The 14,754-nt window shown below is 50.4% G+C and overlaps 1 protein-coding gene across 5 annotated transcripts in view; it reads left to right on the top strand.

The window, feature by feature from the left end:
• The window catches only part of FAM178B (family with sequence similarity 178 member B), a 184,660-nt gene that overhangs the window by 14,897 nt on the left and 155,009 nt on the right, over positions 1-14,754 (top strand). For 4 of the 5 annotated variants that reach the window (XM_053401561.1, XM_053401558.1, XM_053401557.1 and 1 more), the window contains exons 5-7: positions 366-424; positions 5,079-5,201; positions 12,934-13,089. In XM_053401561.1, coding sequence (XP_053257536.1) covers positions 366-424; positions 5,079-5,201; positions 12,934-13,089 — 338 coding nt within the window. The remainder of the gene's footprint in view (positions 1-365; positions 425-5,078; positions 5,202-12,933; positions 13,090-14,754) is intronic. The other variant, XM_053401559.1, reaches the window with a different exon arrangement.

The following is a 14,754-nucleotide window of genomic DNA, read 5'->3' as shown; positions in this document are numbered from 1 at the left end:
GGTCTGGTGCGTCTTATAGAGCGAAAAATACAGTAAATGCCCTCTGGTGGACCCCCCCTCCTATGTTGATGGAGCCCCCTGGTGGCAGCAGTGGACACAGTACTGCTTTTTACGATGCAATCTGCCTGCCGTTTTAATTATCTGCAATGCTTTTGATGTAGCATTGCTCCGGGGCAAAAATGGTGGCCTGCAAGGGCAGCATTGAGATCCTGCTGCTGCCACATGTCATGTGTGTGTCCCTACTGGGTCCTTGGCAGCTGCCCCAGAATGCCAGGTGCCAACACCAGCCCTGTTTAGTAGTTGTGCAGCACTGCTCTGTCCTCGTCTGCTAAAATGACACATTTCTCCTCCACCTTTGCATCCAGCTCCTTTCTCCAGAGCCAGACGGTTATCTCAGCAGCCTTGACAAGTTCCTTGAGAAAAGGTAAGGCTCACCCAGGGATGGAACTCCACTGGTGCATGTTGTGTCTTGCAGCTACACCTTGAAGCAACCTGCACATGCCATGTGTTCATTGCTGCATGGGCCCCTCCATTCAGGTTTATTGGTGTGTCTTCTGCATTGGACCCACCCACACACCATTCTGCTCCCCCCATGTTATCCCCCTTATTGCCACATGGGGGGGCTCCTGCGCTGTAGCAGAACAGAGGCGGGGCAAACAAACTGGGACACCTGAGGTATGAAAAGGGACAGAATTTTAGCAGAAAGTTACAGGACATGGACTGAGTGGAAAAGAAGCAGTAGGTCCATCCCGAAACTTCTGCAGGTGCAGTTGAAAGTGGGATTGTGTATAATTGCCCCAATAAAGTCATGTACTCAGGTAATTTTACTGGGAAAGGGGAATCATGTCTAGCAGCCCAGTACCATCGCGAGGACAAGTCATCAGGAATGCCCAATGAAAGGGTTGCTGAGAGGGGCCCTGCCGTCAGGACACAGGAAGAGACTGGGCTTGGCACATCTCAGAGCCCACTTGCTGTGGGTGGTTCCATGAAGCATCCATCTCTGGAGAGCCCCAGGAGAGCTGCCAGAGAGCTTTTCTGTTTCAGTGCTGCTTTTATGGAAACTTTATGGAATCCTATCATTGGAGGCTGTGATTTCTGAAAGAGCACCTTCACCCATACAGACCTTGTTGGGTGTTTCGTGATAGAGTTCTGCTCCCTCAGAAGTATGGGGTGAAGGAGAAGTATGGGATGAAGGAGAAGTATGGGGAGGAGTGAAATGCTAACATCGGGAATGGTAGCTTGGAAGAGGGCATTCTCTGGGGCAGCCCCTCACTTTGGGAACTCCATCCCCACAGAGGTGCATGCTGAAGATGAAACTTTCTGCCCTGCTCTTCTGATTTCAAATGGTTTAAACTGACTTATTACATTTTTGTATTGTTATAACCTGCTCTGTGGCCTTGTGGTGAAGGATGGGTAAGAAATTGAAATAACAGTAAAGGAACTGGGTTCCTCTGAACACATGTTCAGCTCAGGAATTTTTATTCAGTACCAGGATCAAACTCACAATTTCTTTCATGAAAAAAGCCACTCATTTTTTTCACCCAAGCATTCTTTCTTAGCAACCTCAGGGAGTGAAGGAGGTTTTCCCTCCTCCAGTTGCTGCCACTGTTAAACAATTGGGAGGGAGAAATCCTTGCCAGTCACTCAGCTCTACAAAAGCAGATCCCAGCCTGCCTTTTCCCACTCTTGTTCTATATGCACACCCTTCTTCATGCACTGGACAAACCTTCCGCTGGGATTTCCAGGTTGTTGCAGCCTAGATAACATCCATATTCCTCTAAGTCAGAATGGGGAACGTGTGGCCTTTCAGGTGTTGCTGGACTACATCTCCCACCATCCCCGTCTGCTGGCCATGGTGGCAGAGGATGATGGGAGTCCAACAACATCCGTAGGGCCACAGGCTCCCCTACGGTCTTGGTGTCTCAAGACTCAGCTTAGTCAAGAACGTAAGAAGAGCCTGTTGGATCAGGCACTGGCCCATCTAGTCCAGCATCCTAAAATCCTAGAATTGTAGAGTTGGAAGGGACACCAAGGATCATCTAGCCCACCCCCTGCAATGTGGGAATCACAGCCAGAGAATCCCTGACTGGTGGCCGCCTAACCTCGGCTTAAGAACCTCCAACCTCTTGAGACTGTCCCACTGTGGAACAGCTCCTACTGTCAGAAAGTTCTTCCTGATGTTTAGTTGGAATCTTCTTTCTTGGTTTGAGTCCTACCCTCCAGAGCAGGAGAAAACAAGCTTGCTCCCTCCTCCATGTGACAGCCCTTGAGATATTTGAAGATGGCTCTCATATCTCCTCTCAGTCTCCTCTTTTTCGGGCTCAACATACCAAGCTCCTTTAACCGTTCCTCATAAGGCTTGGTTTCCAGACCTTCCTCTGCACATGTTTGTCAACATCCCTCTCAAACTGTGGTGCCCAGAACTGGACACAGTAGTATTCCAGGTGTGGTCCGACCAAGGCAGAATAGAGTGGTGCTGTTACTTCCCTTGATCTGGACACTAGACTTCTGTTGATGCAGCCTAGAATAGCATGAGCATTTTTATTTTTTATTTTTTGCTCCTGCACCACACTGTTGACTCATGTTAAGCTTGTGGTCCACTAAGACCCCTAGATCCTTTTCACAGGTACTGCTAGTGTCTCCCATCCTATATTTGGGCATCTGGTTCTTCCTGCCTAAGTGCAGAACCTCACATTTGCCCCTATTGAAATTCATTTTGTTAGTTTGGGCCAAGTTCTCCAATCTGTTGAGGTCCTCTTGAATCTCAGTTCTGTCTTCAGTGGCATTGGCTACATCTCCCAGTTTGGTGTTATCTGCAAATTTGATGAGCATCCCTCAACACCTTCATCCAAGTTGTTTATAAAGATGTTGAACGACGGGGTGGCTCCCTGTGGCACATCACTTGTCACTTTTTCCCAGGATGAGAAGGAACCATTAATGAGCACTTTTTGGGTTTGGTCAGTCCTCAAGCTACAAATCCACTTAAGAGTAACCTCATCCAGTCCACATTTTACCAGCTTCTCTGAAAGACAATCATGGGAGACTTGGTTGAAAGCCTTATTGAAACCAAGATACATTACATCCACAGCATTCCTCTAGTCCATCAAGCTTGTAACTCTTCTCAAAAGAAAAAAAGAAATAACATTAGTCTTGCATGCCTTGCTTTTAAGAAACCTTTGCTGGCTCTTACTAATCACAGCATCTTTTTCTAATTGCTCACAGACCGACTGTTTAATTATCTGTTCTAGGCCTTTTCCTGGTATGGACGTCAACCAGACTGACCGGTAGTTGCCTGGGCCCTCTCCCCCCACTTTGAAGATGGGGACAACATTTGCTCATCTCAAGTCCACAGGGACCTCACATGTTCTCCAAGAATTCTCATATATTATATTCAGAGGCTCTGAGATTGCATCTGCAAGTTCCTGTCCTCCCTGTGGCCAGCCAGATGCCTCTCCCTCCTCTGGTTTCCAGCAACTTGTATTCTGAAGCATTACTCCTGATTGTGAAGGCAGAGCTTAGCAGCCTCCCCGGCTAGTAGCCACTGATAGCTTTCTCCCCCATGATTTCTGCCATGCTTCAACCCCCCTGGTCTGCTTTGCAGTGCACCTGGAGCCCTGCTCCTTGCAGCAGGTGGCAGAAGAGAGCTGATGGAGCAGGACTAGGTGAAGAAAGGGGGGGGCAGAACTGCAGCCTCTTCTTGCTTCACTGGAGAGTTAGCAGCTGCAGAGTGTATTTCTGGGTTGCAGCTTGGCAGCATTGCTTTCCACGCATCCTGTCGTTGGTAATCTGTACTGTCTGCTCATTGTGTCACAGTCAAAGATGTGCACAGCCGGAAGGTGGCACCTGTTAAGAAAATAGCTCTGTCTGGCTCATGATAGTGAGCCAAGCCACATCTTGCACTGTGGAGCCCAGAGTTGCTACCCAATTTGGCTAGAGGGATTTTGAAGTTGGATTCTCCCACTTCTTTTTAAAAACATCCAGACGTTAATACAGCAAAGAAAGAGAACTGAGAATCTAGAATCACAACAGAAACACCCCCTCAAGTAATTCCCTCTACCAATATATATATACCAATTTTATACCAGTTAATAAATTTATACCAATTTTAATAAAAAGTGTCAAATTTCTTGCCCATCCATTTTTCTAGAAACATGGGTTACTAATTTGTCCATCAGAATTAAATCCCAAAGTTGAGACCCAAACAAGTTTGTGTTCAATGCTTTCCTGTACTTGACAATGGTTAGTTTTGCTGCAGTCATTGGGTGGGTGATGGGGTCTTATGTGCTCTTGGGTGGCCACAGAGCAGGATAAAAGGGCAATTTGGGATCAAGGAAGATAGTCTGTTCTGCAGTGAGGCTTGCCTCATGAAACACCTTTATCCAAAAAGAAGAAGCACAGCATCACCACCACCACATAGGACTAAATGAATCACTTACATAGCAGTTTATCCAATAGAGTGTTGAGGTTTTTTAGTTATTTTGCTTAAAGGAAGTGGGTGCCTATATCAGCTATGAACAAGTTCCCCATCATCTGTGCTGAGGCAGATTTAAAAGGCGCTCCCTCCCCATTCGTCAGGGCCTTTGGCCATGCTCCCACTCCAGCACTCTCGCCATGGCACCACCCAGGCTCTCCAGCTTCAGCCTTCCCTAAGCTGGGACCCTACAGTCTGGATGTTTTGGACCACAACTCCCATCAGCATGCTATTGCCATGCTAGCCTGGGGCTGATGGGAGCTGTAGTTGAGAGCCAGTGGTGTAATGGTTAGAGTGTTGGACTGTGGCCTGGGGGACCGGGGTTCAGATCCCTACTTGGTCATGAAGCTCCCTGGGTGACCTTGGGCCAGCCACCGTCTCTTAGCTTAGCCCTCTCACAGGGTTATTGGGAGGAGAACAATGTGCGCCACCTTGAGCTCTTTGGAGAAAAGGTGTGATATAAATGTAATAATAAATAAGCAGGCCATCTGGACTGGAGGCTAGCAGCCCGGGCAAAGCTGCTCCACTGATCCTTATGAAGCCCACATATCCCGCTCAATCCTCTGCCCGCTGCCCCTATTCTCATGCTGCTGCTGTGGCTTTCTAGGGAACAATCCCGTGCGGATGAGGAGCTGGAAAGAAGCCTGGGGGAGAAGCTGCTGCTCTCCAACTCGTTCAGTTTGGTGGAGGCAACGGAAGAGAATGCAGCCTTGTCTCCTGAGGCCCACAGGTAATGAGCCCCCCTTCTGCAGCTGGGCAGCAGGGAGTGGGAAGGGCTCAGCGCTTAGAGAAGGGTGGCCCTGGTTTTGGCGCCTTGAGCACTTCAGGTGTTGGGCAGCATCTTCCGAGGACTAGCTGGATGACTGCGGAAAGATAACACAAGACGATCAGACTCTTGAAAGCCGATAGTGAGAGCAGATGCTGCTGCAGGGGGCCCACAGAGCATCTGGCTTGCAGACCGAAGGTTGCCAGTTCAATCCCTGGCATCTCCAGATAGGACTGGGAGAGATCCCCTGCCTGAAACCCTGGAGAGCTGCTGCCAGTCAGTGTAGGCAGTGCAGAGCTCAATGGGCCCCATGGTCTGACTAAGTATAACATGAGAAGGAATATACTCTGTACCAGAACATTCTATACCAGAACGTACAGAACTCAGAGGCTCCGGCTGTCTTCACATTCCCGTTTTACTGTGCACTCCATGGACTGTTCTGGGTTTTTAATCCGTGTTCACACAAGCACATTATCCTGAATGCATATGTATACTGTACTTTGTTACAAAATACTGCTGTTTGACATTATTTCTCAAACCAGCTTTGCAGCAACTGGAGTCCTTAAGCTGATCTTTATTTGTTTCTAGCCAAGACGTGTTCACCTCCTCATGGTAGAGACATCCTTGGCCCATCATTGGGGGGCAGCGGGGGGGCAGCAACTTCACTGTGCTGTAAGGGGCTCATGTGAACACAGCCAGAGCTGAAAAGGAAACTGGGCACCCACAGCAATTTTTTTGTGGCTGCCGGGGTCCCCAGGAGTTTGCACCAGTGGGCCTGTATATCTTGGGCCAGGGGTTGAATGTTCGCCCAAAGGTCAAACTCCTGTTTGAAAAAAAGGAAAGAATCAGTGGCAAACCCTAGGCTTCATTAGTTGCCCTGTGATGTTTCCCCAGTGTTACCGCATTGTGGATGTCTGGAGGGGTCACTCTTGCACTGCAGCACAGCAGAAGCAGGACAAAAAATTGACATATAAAAAGTTAACAGGAAATCAGCAGGAAACTGTGAGACACAGCTGGAAGCAAAGCAGTATGTCTGCCCCAAAATTTTTGCAGGGGCAAACAGCTTTGAAAGGGGAATGTGCACAGCTGCCCCAAATCCCACTAAGTTCAAAATGAAAAGGTGCCTGGAGGGACCTGTTGTCTAACTTCCATGTAAGCTTTGTGTGAGCAAGTCAGGATGAGTGCTGATTAAATGGGTCACCCGGAGGAGCCCAAAGAAGCTTTGGGGGCCACATTTGCAGAGAAAGGCTTTCTGTCCACACCCTCCATTTCTCCTCAGTTGTTTTCCTGCCCCCATAGGAATGATTGGCTCCATTAGTTCTGACGGGGGGGGGGGCGCAAAATCAGAGGGCAGTGGCTGAAGGCCCCCCTCTTCCCTTGTAGGGCATTCTGGTGGGAAGGGGCTTTCTGATCCCACTTGAGCATTTTGTGTGCTGAGTGGCGGATTCAACCTCTGTCCTCCATCTTTGGCTTTGATATTCAAGATGGCCACTGAAATGGGCCCGATTCTTTTTCAGACCTTGGCCGGCCCCATTATGTCCCAGACAGAGGCCTCTCTTTCCCAGCCCTGCTGCTAACTGCTGGCCCTCATAGCTTCACCTGCCACGGGATAATTGAGACCAGGCCTTTCTGCCGTTGACCCACATGAAACACCCTCTGCTTGGACTGTTGACCTCAGGCAGAAGTCTTTTCTGGGTGGATTCTGAGGGTTTTGCCTTCTGTATGCAAAACAAAACACACTCTCTGCCACTGAGCTGAAGGCTTCAGTTCCTTTCATGTTGTATTGCTGCAAATCAAGTTTAGACAACAGTTGCAAAGAATGCAGGCGCACAACCCCCCGCTTGATGGTAGGAGCTGAACTGGGGGGAAATGTGGGGAACCAGGTTTATGGGCCCCTCTGTACCCTCCTTCAGGAGCCATTGGGTGCCATCCTAAAGCAACCCATCCTGGTGCCCAGGGTTGGAGGGCAGCTGCTTTACAGTTGCCCTTTGCCAGGCAGGCTGCTTGATTGAGCCTGGGGAGTGATCCCCTAGGAGCCATGGCAGCAAGGCGGGTGTGCCAGCTCCCCACCCAGCTCTTGGCACTGCAGCAGTGGTCCAACCTCGCCGTCTCTTTTGGGGGAACAAATGGCTCTGCATCGGTGGTTGTCGCTCATTATCCCAGCAAGGGAGGTGGGCAATTATCCGGAGACCTGGCAGAAGAGTTATTAGTCTGTCAGGCTGCAGTCAAAGAAAAAGTGGGGGGAAGGCAGGAATTCGCAGTTCCTGAGATCAAAAGCAATTAACCCCTTGTGGGATGAGAATGGCTGCCATTCCCACAGAATGCAGTAACATGCAGAATGCTGAATGCAGTGGCCGTTTCCTCAAAACAATAATTTAAAAAGAGATGGATGACAAAGGAAGGACCTATGAGGAGTGGAAGGTCTTAGGAACTCTCTACCAGGCCTGGCTATTTCTCCGCCTAACCCAGTGCTGTCTACTCTGACTGGCAGAGGCGCTTTCGTGACTCAGGCAATGAGAAATCTTTGCTGTTGCCTGCTGCTAGCAAGACAGGAAGATGCCAAATGTTTAAAGCACACTTAAAACACATGGCTTCCCTCAAATATTTCTGGGAACTGTGGTTTGTTAAGAGTGCTGGGAATTGTATCTCTGTAGGGGATAAACTGCAGTTCCCAGGATTTTTCCTTTTGGCTGGGGGAGCAAGACAAGAACCCCCTCTTCTTTTCAGAACCCCCTCTTCTGGAAGAGTTCTCCTCAGGGAGGTTTGCTTGTATTTGCGGCACTAGCTGAGGACATTTCTCCTCTCCCAGGCTTTTGCGTGTTAATTCCTGTGGCAGCTAGTGGTGCTTTTCTGGGGGATTCCTTGGTGGTGAAGCCTCTGGGGTTTTGGAGGGCTTTGATCATAGACTCCCAATCTGCAAGCACCCTTGGTCCACCTGGCTCTGTGCTGGCACCACAAGGACGGGCTGTGGCTCTCTGGGGCGTCCGTCTCCCCCAGCCTTCTCCGGAGGCACCCGGATTACTACCTGGGACCTTCTGCCTGCAGCGCATGGTCTCTGTCACAGAGCTGTGGCCCCTCCCAGTCTTTTTGTGGGTGGATAGGTGGGGATGCCCCTTCATGGATCCTTGCCTTGTCGTGGCAAGGGGGCTTGAATAACTCTGAGAAGCTGTGTGCCATGCCGTGCAGGGCCACAAAAGACGGACAGGTCATAGTCGAGAGTTTAAATGTGATGCACCTGGAGAAGGAACTGGCAAACCACTCCAGGATTTTGCCAAGAAAACTCCATGGACATAAAAAAAGGAGAAGCTTTGAGAAGAAAACGAGAGTTTCCAAGGCATGCTCTGGTTCATGGGGTCACGGAGAGTCGAACACGACTAAGACGACTAAGCAACAATGTGGGGGTGGCTTGCTGCTAGAGGTCAGTGCAGCAGGAGCGCTTGCTGGGGATTAGGCCCCGCAAAGGGCCTGCAGAGTTGAGCTCCAGAGTTTTTCTCCATGAAGGCGGGGGGGGGGGGCAAGGGCAGAGGCTGCCAGCACTGAACGGGTTTAGTGTTTCCCACTGCAGAGGACTTTCCGGGGGGATGAATGGGGGTGCTACGGAACTTGGGCACACAGACTGTGCTTTGTGAATTTTGCTAGGAAGGTGACTTTACCTGTCGCAATCATAGGGAAACAATAGTTGTTTATCGTAGGAAGTAAAAGACCTGCATAGAAAAGTTTCCAGTTGTAACCAAGCCAACTGATCTAGAGAAGTGAAAGTCAGCCATGCTTTGCTGCTTCTGTTCTCAGAGGATAGATCCAGGATGGCCTCTCATCTTGAGGTCCGAGAGAGGTATCAGGAGGTGGAAGTTGCAAACAGGATGCCTCCTAAGACATATCCATCTAAATTTTAAAAGATAGGGAGGTCAGCACAGAGGCAGAAGGTATAGGAGTAGCCTGGGAATCTGGAGGCCTCTTGCTCTGTCTGGTTTTAACCTCATGCAACCCCGTTTCTGCAAGCTGAGCTGTACCCAAATTTCCACCCACAAAGCATGACTGTGGAAAGTTCAGAGGCAGCTGCTTCACCACTTTGAAAGTGGGGTGTTCCCTTCCTCCCCCCCCATCCCTGGAGTCGTGTCATGGGAACAGGGGACAGCGCTGAACATGAGACGGACAGGCCCATTTGTGTCTCGTGCCCCAAGACAGAGATGAAATCAGGAGCCTTCTTCCTTTATCCCTCATCTGGGCCAGGATAGACAAGGATAACTGAGTGCAATTGTCCATCCTTATCCATGTTAGACCACCGCAATGTGTTCTGAAGCTGTTTTTGAGGGCTCCTTGAAGTCTGTTCAACTGCCAGGTTGCTGAACAGGAAACATATGAGCTCCACTCGTGTCAAGCTGGGTCTTCCCAGTTCTAACACCTGCTCCATCCATCCATTCCTCTGACCATTTGCTTGGACACCCAAGACTTTATTTTGGTGCCCAAGAGCCAGACTTGACATGACATGGAAGATCTGCGACTGGACCTCCCCATGGGAATGGAAGAGTCCTGGGAGAGAGGTTTAATGGTGCTTAATGGTGGGGCTGGCCCCATGCTCTCCCCTCCACCAAACCTTCTTCGCTGCCTCCTCTGTTTTGGCTCTGCAGAGGATTGGAGAGGGAAGGCCGCAGGGTCCCTCGCTTAGAGCCACAGTTCTCCTTCCAGGCGAGGCCCCCTGTATCTGGTAGTTTATTGCACCGGCACAGATCCGCAATTGCAACCTGTCAGTGGAGTTGTTTTCTGCATGCAGTCATTGTCCTACTTCTCTTGTGAGTGTTGCTTCAAAACTCATCAGTTCAGGAGCCCTGCTGGGACCAGAGATTAAAGGAGAAATCAATCCAGTGGTTTGCTGTTAATCTTCCTCACTTTCTCCAGAATTCCAGCCAGAGAAATGCTGGTCAGCACTTTAGGCTAACGGGAAAGTGAACCCGAGCAAAATTGGTTGGTCTTTTTAGCTGTATCATATAATTCCTTTGCCTAGTGCTTTTAAGCCTTGCTACACTTGCTTGGAAAAAAATCTGTTGTTTCCTTGGGATTTACTTGCAGGAAAATACGCTCAGTTCAATGCAGCTGCTTTTACCGATGGAGCCCTGAGCCAAAAGCCAATCAGGGAGGGCATTCTGGTCACAGTTTTCGTATGGATCATTGTTACTACATGCCAACAAACTCTGCCTGCTGGCTTAGAATCTAGACGAGGGCAAGGGACACCCGAGCGATTTGTTGAAAGCATTTATACTCCCAGAGTGGCTTGCAGGCAGGCAGGCAGATAAACAGATGATAGCTCCCCAGCAGCAGAGCATCTGCCTGACATGCAGAAGGTTGCAGGTTGAATTCCTGGCATCTCCAGGTAAGGCTGGGAATGGTTTCCTGTCTGAAACCTAGGAGAGCTGCTGCCAGTCAGTGTTGAAAAGCTGCGCTTGATGGACCAATGGCCTGACTGCACTAAGCCTCTTCTGATGTTTCCATACCCAAAAGGACCCCCCAAACTAGAATTTGCAGCCTTTGATCTTTTTGAGTTGCTTAAACATTCATGGCCACCATCTTGCTCTTCTTTTAAGGATGTGCAGGGCAAGGCTGATGCAGTGGCGTAGCAAGTGGTACCCGGTGCAGAAAATTTCTTGTCCCCCCCCCCCCATTGAACTTACAGTTGCAAGTGTTATTTTCTGGTTTATTTACTTAACATGGTGAGCATAAGCACTTAAAAGCATTTCCCCCTAACTTTGTTCTCTGCAAATTTTGAAATTGCATCGTCAAAATCAGTTCCTTTCGCTACTTGGTTTTCAACTGACAAGATGGCTAAGCCAGAGAGCCGAGCTTGGCTCACAGTGGACCTAAGATAACTCTTGACTGAGCATTTTATCCTTACAACATCAACCTTGTGAGGCAGCTCAGACTGAGAGGGAGCAGCCTGCCCAAGGTCACCCAGTTAATTTCTTGGCTGAATGGGGATTTGAATTCTGGTCTCTCGACCAGGTCCTGGCCCTTCACTCTAAGCACTACTGGACCATACTTTTGTTTAGCCGTAGTCTCCTAGAGTGAGCTCCAGCCAAGCCTCATTGGCAATGGCTGTAAAATGGAACCAAGTCCCCTTGCATGTAGTGTGCAGCAGAAAACTCAGGGCAGGGATGCTGCAGCCTATTGTGGCTCTTATCTGAAGAGCACACCTGCCTGAAACATGCATTTCCAAAACCCACCCCAGCCTTACATTTCTCAGTGTGCACTTTGCAAAACCCTGAAACCTAACTTTCACTCATCCTAACTGCACTCTGTGTGTTGCCATTGGCTGTCTCTTTAAGAAGCCGGCAGAACCCAAGCCAAGAAGGAGGGATAAGGAAGTTGGGGGGAAACACTTTTTATTAAGTGTAGGCTGTTGTATTAGAGAGGCACATCTTTGCTACTCATAAAAAATGTATTCCCACGTCTCTTGAAAACACATAATTGAAGGGGGAGGAAATTAAGTCAATGGACTCTTTTGGGGTTTCTGGCAGAGGCAAGGGTTGGGGGCTATCTCTGTCCAGATAAGAGTTGCAGTTGATTTCTTTGCATAAACTGGGTTCTTTTGTTTTGTTTTTTAATGCTGTTAATCATGGAGGCCACTTGGTCCTCCAGTGACAATGCCAGATCCAAGAGCACTCTCAGATTACAAACCTGATCCCTTTAGGCCAGGGTGGTGTAACCTGCTCCAGAATAGGCTGAACACTAGGAGGCTGGACGAGACAAACCACCAACAAATCTCCCTTTTGTCAGGTTTACACGGAGGGGAGACTGGGGGCAAAGGGGAGGCCAGCCTGCCGAGCACCCAGGGCTGCGCTGTGCTGCTCCTCCCAGTGCCACGTGTGAGCAAAATGGGGCTGGTGCTCCACTTTCGGAGGCAGCAGGGGCTTCTCGGAGGGGGATCGGGGCCCAAAGGGGGCGCGTGGGACAGGCAGTGTCCTCGGCCTTGGCAGGCTGCTGCAGCGGCCCGGGGGTTGGGTTGGGGGCAGGGCAAAGACCCCAAGGCAAGGAGGGTGGCGTCCGGGACCTGGGAAGCCCCGTGCCAGGTTGCAAACCCTGCCTACCTCTTGGAGGGGAGGGCGGTAATTGTTGATTATTTTGTCACCCCCCTCAGGGTTGACACCCGGGGCGGCCTGCCCCACCGCCACCCCCTTCCTACGCCTCTGTGCAGCTGAGGAGAGGCGTCCTGTATCCGTGACCCTGTGCCTTGGAGCTCAGTGGCAGAGCACCTGATGAGCATACAGACACCCCAGATCCCTGCATCTCCAGCCGCAGCTGGGAAGGGGTCCCTGGGAAAGCCTGAAACCCTGGAGAGCTGCTACCAGCATAGAGTGCTGTGCTCAAGGGACATAAGAGCCTAAGAAGAGCCTGCAGGATCAGCCCCATGGCCCCTCTAGCCCAGCATCCTGTTCTGACAGTGGCCAACCAGGTGCCTGTGGGAAACCAGGGAGCAGAACCTGAGCCCAAGAGCAGCCCTCTCCCCTCTCGTGGTTTCCAGGAAGTGGTATTTGGGAGCCGAGTCATCATGGCTGGGAGCTGCCGTTCGCTCTCTCCTCCAGAATCTGAGTCAGCACAAGCCAGCTTCCTATGTTCCTGCCTCTCAGTTTCCCATTTGAAAGCCAGTGTAATTATTTCCTTCTTGCAGCTGTTTCTAAAAGGTTGGTTTTTCTCCTCTTCCCAGGTTCCTCCTGGAGCAGTTCCTTGTCAGCCAGGCCACAATCCCAGCTGTTCATCCCGGCGAAGGCATCTTCGTGTTGCCTCCCTACCTGAGGACGGCTTTGACCCTTGACACTGTTCGGCTGAAACCGCAGAATCAGCTAGAAAGATATTTCTTTGGGTGAGTTCTCTGTTCAACTGCAAGGTAAAGAATATATTGTGGGCCTCAAGGAAGTCACGGCTTCAGGCCAGAGGGTGCAGGAGGCCGGTTGATGTAGGTCTGGTGTTCACTGAGAGGGTCAAATCTGTCCCTGGTCTGTACCATTTCAGCCGGAAGGTCAGTGAATAGCTGGGGAGAAGAGATCCTGCCTAGACTTCTCTTTGACACACTAGCTTTCTATGTGCAGGGATTCCCACCCACCCCTCCCCATAGAGAAGGAGAAGAAGAAGAGAAGAGTTTGGATTTGATATGCCGCTTTATCACTATCCGAAGGAGCATCAAAGCGGCTAACATTCTCCTTTCCCTTCCTCCCCCACAACAAACACTCTGTGAGGTGAGTGGGGCTGAGAGACTTCAAAGAAGTGTGACTGGCCCAAGGTCACCCAGCAGCTGCATGTGGAGGAGCGGAGACGCGAACCTGGTTCCCCAGATTACAAGACTACCACTCTTAACCACTACACCACACTGGCTCTCCGTGTGGCTTCCATCATATTATCCTTCTGCCTGCAGTCTGAAATGGTGTAACTTAGGCACAAGTTGATCACCTCAGTGAGAACTAGGCCAGTCCCTTAGTCCACTCTTGCAAAATGCAGGGGATTCTATTTCTAAATCCACCTCTGAGGAGCAGTATACATTGGTATGGTACTGGAGATTTCGCCATGGCCTTGATCCAGGACTCCTTGGAGTTAGAGTCCTCTAGTCACTGCACTCCAAAGAGGAGATAGAGTCCTCTAGTCACTCCACTCCAAAGAGGAGATGGATTCACTACCTGGCCCTCCCCCCGTGTCGGTCTACGGACATCAGAGCCTGCCTCCGTTCCCCCAACCCCCCCAAAGAGACACACAGACTCCTTGGGGGACCAAGAGAGCCCTTTGGAAAGATCCTCGCAGCTGGGAACCCCATTACCCCCAAGGAGCCAATGGCTGCAGATGTCAGTGCTGGTCCTGTGGCTGATCAGGAGGCAGCAGGGCTGGTCCTTCAGTAAGCGACTCCCTAGCTTTGCTATAAAGCTCAGCCTATGGCTGCAGGACCTTGCTGAGACGTGGAGGTAAGGCCTCAGTTGCAGGAGCACTAGCCATGGTCCTGAATCCACACGATGACCTCCCCAAAGATGCCTTGCCTTGGGAACCAGAAATGCCCACCCTTCCTTTGCTCAGACCTTTGCCCCTCCTCAAGAGTGAGCATCCCCACAGATCCCGACATGCTTATTGTGGAAGTAGAAGCTGGAGGAAGATCACCTGCGGATCTTGGGGGCATGAGCCTGGAACTTCCTTGACTGAAACATCTCTCCGCTGAGGAACACTCCCTCTTACTGATCACATGGCCTGACCCCTCATCTTTCGCAGCCTCCCGTGGGGCAGAAGTTGCTCTCGTCTCTTGCAGAAGAAGCCTCCTGTCCCCCCGCCTGCCTGCCACTTGCTGAGCATTTTACTCGCTCGAGTGAGTGATTTGAACGATGTGGGCACAGATGATCTTCCCAGGTCAATGCTGCTTTCCCTGTCGCTGGAAACGGGGGGCCTGCGGCCATCCTGATAATTGGCTTCAAAACAGCTTAGGTTTGCTTCTGCTTCTCTTGCCTCTGTGTCGCCAGCCAGCATATTATTTCAGCATCAGAATGAATAACTA

This window comes from Podarcis raffonei, chromosome 8 (assembly GCF_027172205.1).
Source record: "Podarcis raffonei isolate rPodRaf1 chromosome 8, rPodRaf1.pri, whole genome shotgun sequence".
Taxonomy (NCBI): Eukaryota; Metazoa; Chordata; class Lepidosauria; order Squamata; family Lacertidae; genus Podarcis; species Podarcis raffonei.
This window is presented reverse-complemented; position numbering and strand designations above follow the sequence as displayed.